We start from the raw sequence: 19,445 nt of genomic DNA on the forward strand, positions 1-19,445 counted from the left end.
GCATCCCGGATATACTCTCTTCCACCTTCTTCCGTCAGGAAAAAGATACCAAAGTTTGAGGTCACGTACCAACCGACTCAAGAACAGCTTCTTCCCTACTGCTATCAGACTTTTGAATGGACCTACCTCGTATTAAGTTGATCTTTTCTCTGCACCTTGCTGTAACTGTAACATTATATTCTGCAGCCTCTCCTTCCTTTCCTATGTATGGTATGCATTGTTTGTATAGCATGCAAGAAACAATACTTTTCACTATATACTAATGCATGTGACAATAATAAATCCAATCAAATCCGTATCTGAGGAGTCGCAAATGGTACAGAGCATTGTGCAGTCTGTCAGCGAACGTCCCACATCTTGACTGATCCATTCTGTGTTTCCAGCTTTTATTTGCTTTGTTTTGTTAATTAAACTATGATTGGCTGTAGTTTTATATTTTATGATCTCTTTCTAGACTGAGTCGCCTGCTTTATAAGCATAAATTTGAGGAAGCGGAGAGATTTGCCATTCAATTTGCTTTGGATGTTGAGGTAAGTTGATCTGCAAGAATGCAATGTAATCACAATTAAAAGCACCCAATTATTGCTATGCATTAAACATGCAAGAAATTTGGATCCCTGTCGTCACAGTGACTCAAGTGAGTGAATACTAAGGGAAGATAAAGCCACATGAGAAGATAGACATTTGGAGTGGCTGAGGTAGCAGCAGTAATTGCAAAATATTGGGGACAATGTTGCTTCTAAGCTACACAGGTGTGCAGCCATGCAGCAGCCCAAAAGGTGCCATGCAAGCCTTGTTCGGTGATGGATATCACATTTGCATGGCTGCGCATAAAAAATTTCCTGGGGCCATGAACCATCCAAAACAGGACATAAACTCAATGTTAAAGAGGAAATTGGTTGGGGCGCATGGAAGCAGTCGCATTACCTGAATATGGAGTTGGAAGAAGCCTTTCTGCTCCTGTTTCTACATAGAGATAAATCAATTTTTAAATCTTTTTGGTTGTGGTTGTTTTTGAGGTTTGCTTGTTAGCCTGCAAGTAGACCTGGTTATCCTGAAGACAAATGGCGTCAGCTGGCTTGCTTAGACTAATCTTGTAATGGAGAACTATTTTTATCTTGTTAGAATGCTAGTTAAATTCAAAATTTCCTTCCTTTTGGATTTTTTTCTTGCTGAGTCCGTCTTTCCAACTGGTTGATTTTGATGTATTTTATTTGGTTCACAAATTTTGGTTCTTGTCATTTGGTGGGCAAACCCACATCAACTAGGGTGTTAATGTAGTACAGCAGTTGGCCTGACCTGTCCTAGCTTGGAGAGGAACACTTAGCTTGTTTCTGCTTGCTACTCATCGGCCTCTACCAATGTGGATACCAGGTATAATATAAGCTTAACTGTACTTCTGCTACAAATTATATTCCCCCGCTAGCTGAGGTCAAACATGAATAATGGATATTCAGACCCAGTAATTGCCTTCTATCACCAATGGACCAGATCCCTACATGAGACAAGAGAAGGAAAATTAAAACAGTTGCTTGGTAGTGCAGAACTCTTAATGTTGCTGAAAACGGAGACTTGTTGCTGATGCTTTTCATACATTAATGGGTTCTTCACTACTGTCCACAGCAAGTCTACCGTCAGCAGTCAACATGCACGTTGAGCTTTGCATAGCTCGTTTGCTGTAAGATTGGCCTGATCAAAAATCTTGTAAATAGGGCCGTAGCCATTTGCTCACCTTGCAAGCTTGGCACAGAAATAGGGTGCATCAAAGCTATCCAGGGTAATGGCTATCCTATTCAGATCATTGTTTGCTGTGTATTGCTCAAACTCACAAATTTGTCAAAGTGTGGCACCTCACAGTGCCGGGTACCCGGTTTAATTCACTGGTCACTATCTGTGCGGAGTCTGCACGTTCTCTCCGTGTCCACGTGGGTTTCCTCCCACAGTCCAAAGATATGTAGGTTATTTGGATTGGCCATGCTAAATTGCCCCTTGGTGTCCAAAGGTTAGGTGGGGTTATGGGGATAGGGCGGGGGACTGGTCCTAGGTAGGGTGCTCTTTCGGAGGGTCGGTGCAGACTCAATGGTCGAATGATCTCTTGCACTGTCGAGATTCTTTGCTTCTATCTCAAAAATTTGAGCACAGTAAGCAGTCTTACAACACCAGGTTAAAGTCCAACAGGTTTGTTTCAAACACGAGCTTTCGGAGCACTGCTGCTTCCTCAGGTGAATGATCTGAGGAAGGAGCTGCGCTCCGAAAGCTAGTGTTTGAAACAAACCTGTTGGACTTTAACCTGGTGTTGTAAGACTTCTTACTATGCTCACCCCAGTGCAGCATCGGCATTTCCAGATCAAAAATCTGACAGGTTAAATAAGCTGTCTTATCTGCTACTATGCAGTGATGATCAAGTGATATTTTCCACTCTGGATACTGCCTCTCACACAGTTGAGCACCATTATATATGAATTCCAGTGCTGGTGAAATGGCAAATTTTGTAGGCCGTACGTTCCAACAATTGGCTGATTGAATCAAACAGCATGTTTCTTCGGTTGTTCGTAATAGATATACCATAGACTGTACTTGACCACCCCATGGTTGCAAAACCCAAAACGAAACATCTATTTCACGTTTGGGCAGCACTTGCTGAATGATCCTGAATGTGCTAATAGCTGTTGAGTTTGTAACATGGCTGATTTACACTTGCTAGAAGCGGCATACATTCTTACACAGGGACCCGTTCTCTGCAAACTAAAAAAATATGACGCTGAGTGTTGTGCCTTTTATTTGAATTATTGGGAACATGGGTGGTGTTTAGTTTCCAATGCTTTCTCCATGGCAATCTCTTGACCAATTTGTGTCCACTTACCAAGCATCCCTTTCCTCCTTTCATATTAATTGTTTGAAATTTGGAATTCTTGCACTTGTTCTGATGAGTGCCAGATGAAACATTTCAGCAACATGCCACTTCCAGATACATTTGAGATTGAATAATCGGTTACATTGTTTGTTGCAAGTAAAATCTAATACAGCATTTAAATAATGAATATATCTTTGTAGTTTATACAGCTGCCTTCTTTTTCGTTCCTGTACTCTTGCTTTTGCATTGGAAATGAGCAAAATACAGGGTATTAACTTCCAGGCTCCCCAGAGTTGGATTTGTGGGGAGGTACTCAAAGATGCGCTGGGGAATCCATCTCAGAAGCTCCCAAGTTGGGGTTTGCACAGCAACCGGACCCGGGCGGGTGCCGGCACTCGCGCATGCTCCCTCCATGCCGGCGATGCCCCGCTCAGTCGAACAGCCCCTCCGCACAAACAGACACTTTTGATGGAAATTCGACACTCGAGGAACCAGAGAGGGAAAGGGAAAAGGGGTGGGGATGATTCTGGATACACGGCCAAAGGGTGGGGGGGGGGGGGGGGGGGGGGAGAATGGGGCGCGATTTTAACCCAGTCAGGCGGGTTTCCCGCTGAGGACGGGTTTCCCGCCCCGCCTGATTTACTGTGCTGCTTAAAAAAAAAAAAAAAAAAAAGGGGGCAGCAGAGTAGCATGGTGGTTAGCATAAATGCTTCACAGCTCCAGGGTCCCAGGTTCTATTCCCGGCTGGGTCACTGTCTGTGTGGAGTCTGCACGTCCTCCCCCTGTGTGCGTGGGTTTCCTCCGGGTGCTCCGGTTTCCTCCCACAGTCCAAAGATGTGCGGGTTAGGTGGATTGGCCATGCTAAATTGCCCGTAGTGTCCTAATAAATGTAAGGTTAAGGGGGGGGGTTGTTGGGTTACGGGTATAGGGTGGATATGTGGGTTTGAGTAGGGTGATCATGGCTCGGCACAACATTGAGGGCCGAAGGGCCTGTTCTGTGCTGTACTGTTCTATGTTCTATGTTCTATGTAATTGTCCAGACCTACTAATTTTCTCTGGGCAATTGTGCTGCATTGGGAACCATACAAAAAAGGAATTAAAATTGTCAACTTTGGACTGCTCCACTAGGTTTGCGCGAATAGTTATTCAGAAAATGTTACAAGAAATAAAACCTGAGCGTGACACAGTAGTTAGCACTGCTGCTTCGCAGCACTGAAGACCCGGGTTCGACCCTGGTCCTGTGTCACTGTCCATGTGGAGTTTGCACATTCTCCCCATATCTGCGTGGGTCTCACCCCCACAACTCAAAAAGATGTGCAAGGTAGGTGGATTGGCCATGCTAAATTGCCCCTTAATTGGAAATAAAGAATTGGATACACTAAATTTGTTTTAAAAAAAAAAAGACCCAAACTGATTCCCACACAGGTCGGTGGCCCTGAACCCTTCCACCTGTGAAACTCCTCCAGAACCTGCAGCCTCATCCTCAGCACAACGCATCCTTCCCGTCCCGACTCGGCTGGCTCCCTCCCAATCCTATCCACCAGTCTTAAAGTCGTACCTTCTTCCTGGCCTGTCTGTTTCAACGGGACCCTTAAATTTACTTGCTTTGCAGTAGCTAATGCAATAAAATGGGATTGTAGCCTTCTTCACTCTGACTCTGTTAATCTTCAACGCTGGGCCCAGCTGAAAGTTACGCTGCCTGGATCTTGCCCGGAAGGTCAGGCAAGACCTGCAAGGAAGTAATTTGGCGCAGGTAAGTGGGATGAAGTGGCAATCTGATGCTGATTGCCAGTCCGAGGAGGCTATACCCATCGTTACCCAAATGTATGAAGTGTGCAAATTTAGAAAGATGGAGAAATCTATTCATTTTGAGCAGTTGGTTCTATTTCAAAGAGGTGCTGAATTCTGATCTAGCAAAACAATTCAATGAAACTGAACTAGTACCTTCATTAATATTGATTTTTTTTTCAGCTTGTTTACAAAGTGAAGCTCAATATAGCTTTGGAGAACTTCGCCGCAGGTTCTTTAGAAGCTCACAATCTATCATCGTGGCAGAAGGCTGTCGCTGAGGCAAAAACAGATTTGCACAAAGTACAGGTATAAGTTTAAAAGCTGCGGAGTAAAGCTGCATAACATTTAGTGCTTTTTCTAACCAGTTGGTTGTCTTAAATTTTTTTTTCTCCCCCCCCATTAGGATGATCAGTTTGTAGTGAAATATTGCCTGGATGTTCCTTGGCCAACATTTGAAACAGCTGTGGAAATGTTAAACTATGCCAAAAAGCGGGTGAGTTTTGTATAATGGCTCCTTGTTTTATTACACTTTCTACAGATAAATTGTTAACTGAAATGATTTTTGTAGATTCTGAAGAAAGAAGATAAGGAGTCCCATGGTTTGTCTGAGGTGCAAGCTTTGTGGATGGTGGAGGTATTTGTTATGAAAACTTTTTATTAATTTCTTCATATTGATCTCAGAAGGTACTACAAATCACTGAATTGACTTTATCCATTTTAATCAGGTGTTCAGAGCAGAAGCAAGACTTACTACTTTTCATGAAGCATATGGACCTGAAAAATTCAGGTTTGGTGTTTTTTTTGGTCATGTTGCACTACTTTCATCAACAGTGAAACTTGGGTTTATGTACTGCGTTTTAGCATAGAAAAGCAATTTAAGGCAAAAATATAAATGATACCACAGTGGGACAGTTGAAGAATGGATTTTAAGGGCGCGAGAAGGCCACGCGTAGAACAGTTTTGTACAGTGGGGAGCTCCACTCGCTGGAACTTTCCATTGTCGCGAGTTCGGGACGGCAATGAACGGGCCCTGAAACAATCCCCCCCCCACCCACGCTTGAACGCTCTATGGGAGGATCCGTGCCCCCCACACCCGCGCCAAGCAACCCCGGCCGAATTGCATGCACTAAAAATGCCAGCTTGGCACCTTGGCCGTGCCACCTGGGCAAGCTGGCACCCAGGTGGCGGTCAAACAGGAGGGCTATCCACTGGCCTTCCGTCCTGGAATAATTATGGAAGAGGCAGGAAGGTGGCAGGGTCCCCACCCACCACACGTACTTGATTGACTGCTGTCCTCCTGCCACCAAACTTGCCTTTGCGAAGTGCATTCAATTCCACTCATGGTTGGATGCAATAGAGCTGATACTAAGGATGAGCAACAATAATGGTAAAAATGTTTATCGAACATAGTGCAGAAAGAGGCCATTTGACCCATTGAGTCTGCACCGACCCACTTAAGCCCACACTTCCATCCTATCCCCATAACCCAATAACCCCTCCTAACCTTTTTGGTCACTAAAGGCAATTTATCAGGGCCAATCCACCTAACCTGAACTTCTTTGGGCTGACAGACAGTGACCCAGCGGGGAATCGCACCTGGGACCTTGGCGCTGTAAAGCCACAGTGCTATATACTTGTGCTACCATGCTGCCTTTATATTTGAACTGTTACTCGTTTAGTGGAGAAAGTCGCATAGCAACTTGACAGGTCTGAAAGGTTTGATGCAGTAAGTAAGTACGGTCGTTGGCTGGAGATGATGGGCGGAATTTAAAATTTTTTATTTCCAAATTTTATATGATGGAAACAGCGGAGAGCAACCTCACGGCTGTCTTACCAGAGTTCCCAGCAAAAACCAAAAACAAAGCCGCCCCCCCGCCGCCCAATCAGCCATATCTCCTCCCAGGCCAGCCACGTGCCCGCGGTCCCCGCACGGCCCGTTCCCCACAGTGGCAGATGATCGTCTCTCCCCCCCCCCCCCCCCCCCCCCCCCTAAAGACCTCCGTTCCCCTTCAGCCCTTCCAGCAGCTACCCGGTGCTCTTTTTCTTCTCCCTCCCCCCCCTCCCCCCGGGTGTAACACTGCTCCTCCCCTCCCTACACACCGACAGGCACAGTCCCCTCCCATTCTGGCCCCAGCGCGGGGAAAAGCACCCGCATCCAACTGAAGCCCCGCCCCTCATCCCAAAGCACGGGGAAAAAACCCACGCCACCCGCTCGGCTGGCTCCACCCCCACTGGCGCAGTTCCCTTCCCAGGCCCAAACTCCACCTCCCCGGCCCGGGCCACCCTTCCCTCCCCCGAGGCCCCGTCACCCTTCCCCAACCTTCAACCACTCCCAACCTAACACCTTCCCCCCCTTTCCTGGAACCCGTCCAATGGGCCTACAAAACATTCCCCAAAAAGAAAAACAAAACAAAGGAACAAGGAATAAAAAACCCCAAAACACTATACCACAGTCCCTGGCCCCCCCCCATAATTCTCAGTCTGAGTCCAGCTTTTCGGCCTGGACAAAGGCCCAGGCCTCCTCTGGGGAGTCAAAGTAATACTGGCGGTCTTTATAGGTGACCCAAAGGCGTGCTGGCTGTAACAGGCCAAACTTCACCCCTCTCCTGTGCAGCACTGCTTTCGACCGATTGTAACCGGCCCTTTTCTTCGCCACCTCCGCGCTCCAGTCCTGGTAAATTCGGACCTCTGCATTCTCCCACCTGCTGCTCTGCTCCTTCTTGGCGCACCTGAACACACGTTCTCGATCGACGAATCGGTAAAACCGCACCAGCACCGCCCTTGGCGGCTCGCTGGGCTTGGGCTTCCTCACCAGCATCTGGTGGGCCCCCTCCAGCTCCAAAGGCCCCTGGAAGGACCCCGCTCCCATTAGTGAATTCAGCATAGTGACCACATAGGCCCCCAGGTCCGATCCTTCCAGCCCCTCTGGGAGGCCAAGGATCCGCGAATTCTTCCGCCACGAGCGGTTCGCCATTTCCTCAAGCCTCGCCTGCCATTTCTTGTGGAGCGCCTCGTGTGCCTCCACCTTCACCGCCAGGCCTAGGATTTCATCCTCGTTCTCCGAGGCTTTTTGCCGAACCTCGCGGATCTCCGCCCCTCTGGGGCGCCAGGAGCTTGTCAAAAGAAGCTTTTAGCGGTTCCAGCAGCTCAGCCTTCTGCTCCCTTAAACAGCGATGGAGCAGCTCCTGCGCCCACTGCGTCCACGCTGCCGGTTCCCCACCCGCCGCCATCTTGTTCTTCCTCCCTCGCACCTTTCTCTGCTCCAGCGCCGAGTTTTTTACCGCCCCGCTCCTGGTCCAGTCCATCCACCGGCAGGGAAGCGTTACTGAAGCCTTCCCACACTGGGAAACGTCCGTCAAGTGCCGTTACGGGCCCTAAAAAGAGCCCAAAAGTCTGAAAATAGCGGGAGCCACCGAACGTGCGGCTTAGCTCTGCATCGCCTCAAACAGAAGTCAAAATTGATATCTTTTCAATGCAGAATTCCTTGCCACCAGAAGTTGAGGCAGACAACTTGACACCTTTTGCAGGGACAATGATTAGATGTTTGAAGAGAAGGAAGGAACAGGTCTATGTGGGGAGCAAGGGACAGTGGGATTCTTTTTCCACTGGTCTAGCAAAAAGACAGAAGATGTGATTGATTATATTCTTTCATGATTCTGTGGAATAGCAGTTTAAGTGTGGATACTCTGACAGATCCGTCTCTCTTCTGTCCTCTAACCCAGCAAATTCTAAGGTCAACATAGACCAAAAATTAAACCTAAAACCATTTTGGCTTGTATGGCTCAGTGTCAAACCCACTCACTGACCTGGGGCTTGAACTTGTGTTGTACTAATGCAGAAATTTGAATTTATTTTTAAGATTTGGTAGATTTCTTGCTTTTGAGTTCATTAGTGCCTGTGGTGTGACTAACATTTGATTTATTTTTTCTTCCACAGTGGTATTGGTTGGAGCAAATTTGTAAACAATGAGGATCTTTTTAACGATGTTATATTGCAGCTCCAGGAGGGAAATCAGAAATGTGCAGAATACATTTGGTTAAGGCACCAGGTGATATTGACTGAATGTTTTGTTGGTCTTGCATATTGTGAAGTGCTGTCCATTTGTGGTGTAGTGAATGATGATTTATGTTCAGATCCTACTAATTGAATCGATAACCTTCAGGCAGATATGTTTCATGTTATATTTAAATCTCATGGCATTAAAGCTCTGTCTCATCTGCTGACTGGGGTGTAGTGGTGTCGTCATATTACATGACTTGTAATCAAGAGAAATGGAGAGTTAAAATTCTAGTTTGATAACTTTATTCAGTTTCTTTTCAAATCTGGAAATAAAAAGCTGCTACCCGTAAAAGTAACCATGAAGATGTCGGTTTGTCATTAAAATCCGAATGGTTCAACGTGTTTTACAAACATACGAATCAGGTGCAGGTGGTCTCTTGAATCTGCTCTGCCATTCAACAGGATCGTGGCTTATCTGATTGTGGCCTCAACACAATTTTCTTCCCTATCCTCAATAGTCATTGTTCGTTCCTTTGTTAGTCAAGAATCTACCTCCACCGTAAAAATATCCAGTGGTCCTGCCTCCATGTATTTCCCCTCGGCGAAGAGAGTTCCATAAACTCCCAACTGGTGAGAAATAAATTATCCCCATCTTTGTCTTAAATGGGAGACCCCTTATCTTTAAACTGTTTCTCCTAGTTCTGGTCTCTCCCACAAGGGGAAACATGCCCTTTCAAGTCAACCTGTCAAGTTTTTTGAGTATCTTTTATGTTTCAATAAGATCACCCCTCATTCTTCTAAACACCAATGGATATCGGCTCAACCTGTCCAACTTTTTCTCGTTAGATAATCGCTTCATCCCAGGAGCCGGTTGCGAAGCTTTTCCGAACTGTCTCTAATACAATTATATCCTTCCTTCAAATTGGAGATCAAAACCGTATACAATGCTCGGATGTCTCGCCAATGCTGTGTACAACTGCAGAAAACATGCCTACTTTTACACTCCATTCACCTCGAGCCCTCTCTGTCTATTCCCTTTGTTTTCATTTCTTTTGTTGTTCTGGTCTGTGGGTCAATAATTGGGATGTGCCTTTAAATAGAGAGAAGAAAGCATCAAACTCAAAAGTTCAAAAATGGCCTTCGTGGCGGGATTCTCAGGCTTTGTGTTTGGGAGAAGGAGAAGCACGACTTTTTGGCACCAAGTAGATGGGAGGAACCGATTTTAGAGGGAATCGGTCTGATTGGTTAACTGGTAACCAATGGCAAATGATTTGTTCAGTCCATCCTCCATTTCCTTAGTCTCCACAATTAAGTCCCCTAACTCTCTCTTTAAAGAACTTTCCTTTTTCAGTATCTGCAGAAACTGTCTTTATATTTCTCGCTAGTTTTTCTTGTATTCTAATTTTTCACTCCTTATTAATCTTTTGGTGGTTCTTTGCTGTTCTTGTATATTCTGTCCCATCTTTTGACCTGCCACTAATGTGCGTGTTGTTTTTGTGGCACCAAAATTAATTTTTATTGAGTGTTACTGTTGTGTAATGAATAGAGAGCGCGTTGTTTTTAAGACTACTTTTTCAATTTTAGGTGGAGTTTGAAAACAAATTTGATTTAAACAGACTACAGAGTTTGTTAGATTCTCTTCCTGCAAGCGTACCTTCACAGGAACTCTGCCTCTGGTTCGGAAATATCATCATTCCCTTTGTTTTAAGGATTGTTCCTGAGGGAAAGGTAAATATATCTGGTAACTCCTGGCAATTAACTATGTTTCTTTCTACTTTGCACAAGGTATAATGGTTTTGTTTCCTTCAACTTCTGTAGAAAATTCTGGTCAAATGGTTGGAGCACAGAGCCCGGAGTCTTGAACTAACTGAGAAGGTAATGCATGTAATTGTTTGGATGGATTGGATTACAGTAAGTACCCTGACAATTCCAGCAGATTGGTGATTTTCCTTGGAACCATAAAAATAGTTTTCAGTTTTTCCCAAATACTAGAGGTAATAGCTACAAAATAATTTTTCTAAGGTGAAAGTTAACTATTGCTAAGTGAAATACTGTGGATGTTTTAAACCTCAAACATAAGGTGGTTATGAAACATAAGTGTTCCACATTTAATCTAAAGCTAGGGTGTCAGGTTCCGCATATGCTGACAGCACCAAGCTTTACCTCAGCACTACCACACTCCACTCCCTCTGATTTGACATGTTACTTGTCCAACATCCCGCACTGGAATTCCCTCAAATTAAATATTGGGAAGATCAAACTCAGAATCTACAGTCCTCGCCACAATCTATCCCATGACCACTTTCTGAGGCTGAGTCAGATTGTTCCCAATCCCAGTGTCAAATTTGACCGTGAGATTATCCTATATCCTCTGCACTGCCAAGATGAGGAGAGGTTGAGTAGACTGGGACTGTACTCGTTGGAATTTAGAAGGATGAGGGGGGATCTTATAGAAACATTTAAAATTATGAAGGGAATAGATAGGATAGATGCGGGCAGGTTGTTTCCACTGGCGGGTGACAGCAGAACTAGGGGACATAGCCTCAAAATAAGGGGAAGTAGATTTAGGACTGAGTTTAGGAGGAACTTCTTCACCCAAAGGGTTGTGAATCTATGGAATTCCTTGCCCAGTGAAGCAGTTGAGGCTCCTTCATTACATGTTTTTAAGGTAAAGATAGATAGTTTTTTGAAGAATAAAGGGATTAAGGGTTATGGTGTTCGGGCCGGAAAGTGGAGCTGAGTCCACAAAAGATCAGCCATGATCTAATTGAATGGCGGAGCAGGCTCGAGGGGCCAGATGGCCTACTTCTGCTCCTAGATCTTATGTTCTTATCTTATGATCTATTTCCACCGTGGTATAATTGTCTATCTCTGCTCTTGCCATGTAAAAGGTGAATCTAGCGATGTCTGTCTGTGTCTCCGTCCACCTGCTGCTACAACCCTCAGTCATGCGTATATTTTCTCTCATTATTACAATTCTATTGCTATCCTAGTCAGGCACCCACTTCTCCTACTTGACGTGAGCTCATCTGAAACTCTGTTGCTCGTACCCTAACTGGCACCATGTCCCATCTGCCCGTGACTGCTTGCTGGCCTACACTGCTGACAGTGCCTCAGTTTTAAAATTTTCATTCAAGGCTACATGATCTCTAGCCTGCTGAACACCAATTGCTCCACAGTTGGCAGCTGTGCTTTCAGCTTCCTCGGCCTGAAACTCTGGGATGGCCTCCCTGTCTCTGTCCTTTGTTCCTTTTAAAATACTCCTTATGTACCAGCCTCCCGGACATGCGCCGGAATGTGACGACTTGTGGCTTTTCACAGTAACTTCATTGAAGCCTACTCATGACAATAAGTGATTTTCATTTTCATTTGTGGTTCGTCTTTGAGTATTGTTTCACAATCACCCTTGTGAAGTGCTTTGGGGGACATTTTAATCCATTAAAGGCTCTGTAAATGTAAGCTTATTGTGAGGATTATTTGCCAAAATCTACACTGATTTCAAATTTTAACCAGCCATTGTCCCTTAACTTTAAAAAAAAAAATGAAGAGTTGTTGCAGATACTCTGTGCGGGGTCTGCACATTCTCCCCGTGTCTGCGTGGGTGTTCTCCCATAAGTCCCGAAAGACGTGCTTACTACGTGAATTGGACATTCTGAATTCTCCCTCCGTGTACCCGAACAGGCGGCAGAATGTGGCGCCTAGGGGGTTTTCACAGTAACTTCATTGCAGTGTTAATGTAAGCCTACTTGTGATGCTAATAAAAGTTATTATTAGATATTGAAATTTAAATATTTATAATAATTACTGATAATTTTTAAAATATACATTTACAGGCAAACTGGCCGGAAAATGGATTGCAGATGGCAGAAGCGTACTTTGTAGCGAAGAAACCGAAAGAACTTGAGCTCATTACTGCCAGACTTTGGATTCCATTAGTATGATTGACTAATTTCTGAAATTCTATTTTTTTCAATTTAATTTAACTCAATGCAAAGTTTGTGGAGGCATGGAGAAAGGAGGCAAAGCAAAGATGTATAGGAAAGGAATTCTAGCGATTAGCTATGAGACAGCTGAAAGCTCTGGCCTTCCTCTTATTTTGCTATTGGTGTCAGAGTTGGAGGAAGCAGTTAAAATTGTTTCCTATAGGGTTTGGTAAAGCTGCACAGAGGTTTGTAGATCAGGATAAAATGGATGCATTGGGGAATAGGGAGATGATGTAGCAAACAAAAGTGGGCTGATGCATATATAGGTCCTAGTACACGATAGGGTGCCAGCAATAAGATTTCAAATGGGTTGGAATTTGTGGAAGGTGGTTTGGAGTGGAAAAGGGTTTCATTTGTGCGATTGAGTCAGGCAATGTGGAGGTGGGGATAAATTAAAATTGTGACTTGGGTGCAAGGTTTTAAGTTGGGTCAAACAGAGTGTGCAAAACGGTCATGCTCTTGAAAATTTGGTCTTGCATTTTAGTGGGTGGACTTAGCTTTGCTTTAATGCAAGCAGAGAAAATTGTTTTCTTGGTGTTTTGTGTTTAATACCAAAGATTGGGAGACATCTTTGCTTTACCCCTAACATTCAAATTACTGCATGTTAAGTGTAAAAAGAATTCTCAGAGATGATCCATTTCATCTCCCTTTTGTAATTGCAAAATACAGCTTAACAATTATGCAATTCGCATGGAATACAGAAGCATATACTAGGCTGGTTTAGTACCGTGGGCTAAACAACTGGCTTGTAATGCAAAACAATGCCAGCAGCGTGGGTTCAATTCCCGTTCTGGCCTCCCCGAACAGGTGCCGGAATGTGGTGACTAGGGACTTTTCATCGTAACTTCATTGAAGCCTACTTGTGACAATAAGTGATTATTATTATAAAGGTCTCTTGTCTCCCAGCTTCAATGTGCTTTATTTTAATTCTTGTTTTTTAGTGTTACAATTGGGTTCTGTTTTGGCTGTTGGTTCTGTTTTACATCTTTACGTGGGTTCCCTTTTGACGACCTGTGTTGACATATAAGGGTACATGTGACTAAATGTGCATTACCATCCAAACAGCTTTGGTATCTACATAGATACTCTGCAGTGCTGACTGCCTAGGTGATGATATTGAATGTCAATTGTAAATTAGTGCATCCTGCCTACTAAGAGTCCTTGTTTAGAAATAAGTGTTTGCTAATGTAATTTGGTGCCCAGAACACATGCTTATTTTGAATACAAAGCTTCCCTTTTGGAAAACGGATGAAATGTGCTTTTTTGCACACCAGAAGAGGTAAAAGAAATATGTTCCTGAGATTTAACGATGTTTTTAACATTGGACATTTGAACTATTCGGAGTGGATGTGATAAATATTTCAATATCGTTAATAAGCAATACTCCTTTTGTTACCTAATCCCTTCCAAACTAACTGTTGAATTGTGGATATTTGTTATCTCCTGTGGAACGATGGAATGTATAGAATTTTCTTCATTTCCATTGGTACCATTTTGTCCGATAAAATAAAACTAGAATTTTCACAGATGACTAAGTTCAGTGTAACAAATTTAGAATGAGAAAAGTAGATCAAAGAATGATTACGAAGATCTGTTGGTTTAAAATTGTAAACTATTTGTATGGATGTTCAAAATGTATAAAGTAGCAAGAATGTATAGGTTGAAAAGTATCGCGAGAACTGCATCCTAATATGCATTGCTGCCTTTTGGAGAGTGGAAAATTGTGCGCAGAGGAGAGGAACAATAAACTTTTAAAAAGCTAACAATCTTAGATTTTTGCGGTGGTGAAGAATTGTTTTGAATTCTTGATGCAGCTTTTCTCTTTCATTGGTCCTGAATTTAGAAAAAAGACATTGATTGTGAGGAGGTGTACCAGTTGAAGACATTGGTTAATAATCTGCAGGAGCTTGTTGACCTCCACAGAAAGTACAACTGCAGACTGGCACTCTCGGAGTTTGAAAAAGTAGGTGGTACTTTACATCAAAGATAGGCTAGGAAAATGGATTGTTCATTTTTTATAACCCAAATTGGTGCATTGAACAATATGTAAAGAAGAAGATCTAGTGTGGCCCTATTTTTTGTTTTACTCCTTCATTGTAAAATAGTTGCCAGTGTTTATAATGTAGAGATAAATACTGTACCATTACTCCATGTATTCTCATGTATTTTCTTGAATTCTGTTTAATTCTCTTTTCTTCCCATGTACTGAATGATCTGTTGAGCTGCTTGCAGAAAAATACTTTTCACTGTACCTCGGTACACGTGACAATAAACAAATCCAATCCAATCCTCATGGTATACGATGCACTATAAGGCAACACTGAACCCAAATTATTATTATTTTTTAAAAAAATTAGAGTACCCAATTTCTTTTCCAATTTAGCATGGCCAATCCACCTACCACGCACATCTTTGGGTTGTGAGGTTGAGACCCATGCAAACACTGGGAGAATGTGCAAACTCCACACAGACAGTGACTTGGGCCGGGATCGAATCCAGGTCCTTGGTGCCGTGAGGCAGCAGTACTAGCAACTGTGCTGCCCAAGAAGGTTTACATTCAAGCATATTTGTTTATTAGCTCTTGATCAATTATCTGATGCTGATTTTGGAACAAAAGGGTCTTGTTCTGAATTATGTTAAATGTTACTTGTAATTTTACACAATGAGTCAGTGACTATCCCAGTGAACAAAACCTCAAAAGGCTTTTAATCCTATTATTTTGAAATTGCCTTATTTAGATCCAATTTTAGATATTGTAAATAGTATATGACGTGATGATTTAATTGATTTTTTAAAATGCATTTTGATTTATTTATTAGGAAACTACAGCAACAATTGTATTTCGGATGTTGGATAGGGTTCTGGCTCCAGAGCTTATTCCATCAACTCTCGTGAAGGTTATACATCCCTATATAACTAAACACGCCTTACAAAAGGAAGAGCTATTGTTGCATTACATAAAGGTGAATACTATTCTGTTACTGTACAGTGTCTTCATGACAAAAGTAATCTAAATGAAATGAAAAATGAAATGAAAATCGCTTATTGTCACGAGTAGGCTTCAATGAAGTTACTGTGAAAAGCCCCTAGTCGCCACATTCCGGCGCCTGTTCGGGGAGGCTGGTACGGGAATCGAACCGTGCTGCTGGCCTGCTTGGTCTGCTTTAAAAGCCAGCGATTTAGCCTGGTGAGCTAAACCAGAACCATTGAGCTAAATTGCAAAATGGTAGGATGTTTTATTGCAAATTGTTTAACTGGAGACATAAGTTTAAAACATGGCATTGCAAGTAAAGTATTACAAACGTGGGTTTAGTAAGTTTAAATTTAATCTTTTTTAAAAGATAAAATCAGGCCCCTGAATGGTTGGACTGTGGACAGGTGGTACCCTGGCACACTCGATGCCACCTAGGCATGGTGTCCAGGTGGCACTATCAGGTAGGCAGGGGGTACTGCTGGGGTGCCAGGCTGCCAGTGCCCAGGTGTCATCTTGCCTGCATGCTGGGGATCGGGCCTAGACTCTTGGGTGCCCTACCCATATGAGGTGGAGTGCGGGGTACCCGTGGACCCTCTCATTGGTACTTTGGGGGTCCGGAGGCTATCGTGGTGGGGGGTTCAGAGATCAGGGCGCTATTTAAAAATGTCGACCTAATCTCTTCCTGCAGGTGAGTGGAGTTCGTTAATGCAGGAAATGGGACTAAGTGCAGCCTCGATGAGGCATTCCTTGCCGAGGCCCAGAAATGAAGCAAAGATCCATTTAATCGCAGGGCCGTTCTCAGTGCTGCCAGTGCCTGAGCACTAATGATGTGGGACTCTGTTTCATAAAATCATACAATTTACACATCAGAAGGAGGCCACTCGGTCCATCAAGTCTGCACGGACTTTGGAAAGAGCACTCAACTTAACCCCATGCCTCCTCCCTCTCCCCATAACCCAGTAACCCCACTTAATCTTTTGGATATTAAAGGGCAATTTAGCATGGCCAATCCACCTAACCTGCACATCTTTGGACTGTGGGGGAAAAAACCGGAGCACCCAGAGGAAACCCACACAGACACTAGGAGGAAGTTCAAACTCTACACAGACAGTCACCCAAGGCTGGGTCCCTGAAGCTATGGGGCAGCAGTGCTAACCACTGTGCCGCTCATAAATATGTTCCACTCTCAAAGACTTGGGATCATGTTCAGATTCTGATATTGAAATTGTACCCACATAGACTCTTCTGAATTGTTGCATGTGCTATCTGTAGGACTAGATTTCTTTCCAAACTGTTTCTCTGCTGGGGAAATATGCTTTGAGGTAGCATGAGATTTGAAGTAAGCTTTGCCTTTCCAAGTCCTTCAATCTGCTAATTGGCTCCATTGTCCATAAAGCAGTGCCTTGTATGTGGATTATTTAAAATTGTTTTCACACAATTGCAGAACGGTAATTGAACCCGAAATGCTGGCCTTGTTCTGCATCACAAAGGAGATGTCTAGCCCACTGAGTTAAACCAGTCGTTAAATAGCGCCCTATATCTTTTATTTAGAAATGGCTAAGATTCTCGAAATAATCACATTACTGTTGTTTTAAACAGGATTTGTTAGAACGATGTAGTTCGCATTCGGCCTCTCTTTTTGAAACTGCATGGGAGGCCAAAGCAATGGCTGTACTGGGCTGTATGACTAAAATTGATGTAAGTATCATAGACACTACCTTTTATAGTACATTAGTACTTCTATTATTTTCACTCGTTAACATTTATCGAGCTTACTTATTGGAGAGAGGGAAATGAGATGATGATTTGTCCAAAAAGAAGGGACAATTATACCACCTCTGGTAGGACACTAAAGCTTGGGAGCATTTTGTCTCTATTCTGTGAGTGATATTTGGCTGGGGCAGGGGGTTGGTGGGAGGGTGGTGAATAATGCATAAGTATTTTCGTTGATAAAGATATTAACAGCTTTTTTTCTTTTACTTCTTGTGATAATGGTGACATTTCTTCACAGCTGATCTTTGATGCAGTGCTGCAGATAATGTATGGAGCAGTAGTGCCTTGGAGCGATGCAGTGGAGCAACTTGTCAAACAGCATTTGGAAAAGAATCATCCCAAGTATGCATATTTTAATATAGTTACAGTACTTCAGATTGGCGATCTTCCAGTGCAATGGGTAATATCCCTGCCACTGAACTCGAAGCTCTGGGGTCGAGTCCCACCCCGGGATTTGATGTCCAAGGAAGGTGCATTCACAACGGGGTCAACAGGTTGAGTATCAACCTGCAAAATCTTTTTTTGATTTTTTTGGATTTGATTTGTTATTATCACATATATTAGTATACCGTGAAAAGTATTGTTTCTTGCATGCTATACAAACAATGCATACTGTACATAGGGAAGGAAGGAGAGACTGCAGAATATAATGTTACAGCAAGGTGCAGAGAAAAGATCAATTTAATACGAGGTAGGTCCATTCCAAAGTCTGATGGCAGTAGGGAAGAAGCTGTTCTTGAGTCGGTTGGTGCGTGACCTCAAACTTTGATATCTTTTTCCTGACTGAAGAAGGTGGAAGAGAGTATGTCCTTAATTATGCTGGCTGCCTTTCTGAGGCAGCGGGAGTTGTAGACAGAGTCAATGGATGGGAGGCTGGTTTGCGTGATGGATTGGCTACAGTCACAACCTTTTGTAGTTTCCTGCAGTCTTGGGCAGAACAGGATCCATACCAAGCTGTGATACAACCAGAAAGAATGCTTTCTATGGTGCATCTGTAGAAGTTGGTGAGAGTCGCAGGAGACATGCCAAATTTCTTTAGTCTTCTGAGAAAGTAGAGTCATTGGTGGGCTTTCTTAACAAATAGTGTCAGCATGGGGGGGACCAGGACAGGTTGTTGGTGATCTGGACACCTAAAACCTTGAAGATCTCGACCCTTTTTACTTCGTTCCCATTGATGTAGACAGGGGCATGTTCTCCACTACGCTTCGTGAAGTCGATGATAGTCTCCTTTGTTTTGTTGACATTGAGGAAGAGAATATTGTCGTTCACCAGATTCTCTATCTCGTTCCTGTGTTCTCTCTCGTCATTGTTTGAAATCCGACCCACTACTGTGGTGTCATTAGCAAATTTGAAAATTGAGTTGTAATGTGCGATGGCTGGCTGTGCAAGTTGGAGACTCCTAGTCAGCCATGCTTAATGAGGATTGGTGCTGCTCAAGCTATAAACTTCTGGCGACAAGCTACCGACCTGTTCCAAGAAATAGTTTGTTATGAGAACAGGTGTAAGTCTGCCGTGTGCACCACGAGGTGTGGGAAGAGAAAGTGCTTGAGACAGTGTGTGGCTTTGAGATGATGGTATTCCCATCAAATTGTTGCTCCTGCCCTTTTTCCTTCTGCTGGTATTTAAAAAAAAATAAAAATACATAAATTTAGAGTACCCAATTACTAACATTTTTTTCCAATTAAGGGGCAATTTAGTGTGGCCAATCCACCTATCCTGCACATCTTTGGGTTGTGGGGGTGAAACCCATGTAGACATGGGGAGAATGTGCAAACTCCACATGGACAGTGACCCAGGGCCGGGATTCAAACCCAGGTCCTCAGCACAGTACTTTGTAAAAAAAACGATAAAGGTTACTGGGCTGGGTGATACCATACAGTAGCCTAATCCTGCTTTCTCCCCACAGTCTTTGATCCCATTCACCCCAAGTGCTATATCTGGCCGTCTCTTGAATATATTCAATGTTTTAGCATCAACTACTTCCTGTGGTAATGAATTCCACAGGCTCACCACTCTTTGGGTGTAGAAATGTCTCCGCTCTGTCTGAAATGGTTTACCCTGAATCCTCAGA

General features: G+C 43.6%; 1 protein-coding gene across 2 annotated transcripts in view; it reads left to right on the top strand.

Moving 5' to 3' along the window:
- The window catches only part of kntc1 (kinetochore associated 1), a 223,963-nt gene that overhangs the window by 55,898 nt on the left and 148,620 nt on the right, over positions 1-19,445 (top strand). For both annotated transcript variants that reach the window (XM_038790065.1, XM_038790073.1), the window contains exons 16-28: positions 455-530; positions 4,826-4,951; positions 5,049-5,138; positions 5,214-5,279; positions 5,371-5,432; positions 8,582-8,693; positions 10,229-10,372; positions 10,463-10,519; positions 12,478-12,579; positions 14,471-14,590; positions 15,447-15,590; positions 17,201-17,299; positions 17,613-17,716. In XM_038790065.1, coding sequence (XP_038645993.1) covers positions 455-530; positions 4,826-4,951; positions 5,049-5,138; positions 5,214-5,279; positions 5,371-5,432; positions 8,582-8,693; positions 10,229-10,372; positions 10,463-10,519; positions 12,478-12,579; positions 14,471-14,590; positions 15,447-15,590; positions 17,201-17,299; positions 17,613-17,716 — 1,302 coding nt within the window. The remainder of the gene's footprint in view (positions 1-454; positions 531-4,825; positions 4,952-5,048; positions 5,139-5,213; positions 5,280-5,370; positions 5,433-8,581; positions 8,694-10,228; positions 10,373-10,462; positions 10,520-12,477; positions 12,580-14,470; positions 14,591-15,446; positions 15,591-17,200; positions 17,300-17,612; positions 17,717-19,445) is intronic.

The sequence above is a fragment of the Scyliorhinus canicula genome, chromosome 1 (assembly GCF_902713615.1).
Source record: "Scyliorhinus canicula chromosome 1, sScyCan1.1, whole genome shotgun sequence".
NCBI classification, from domain to species: Eukaryota; Metazoa; Chordata; class Chondrichthyes; order Carcharhiniformes; family Scyliorhinidae; genus Scyliorhinus; species Scyliorhinus canicula.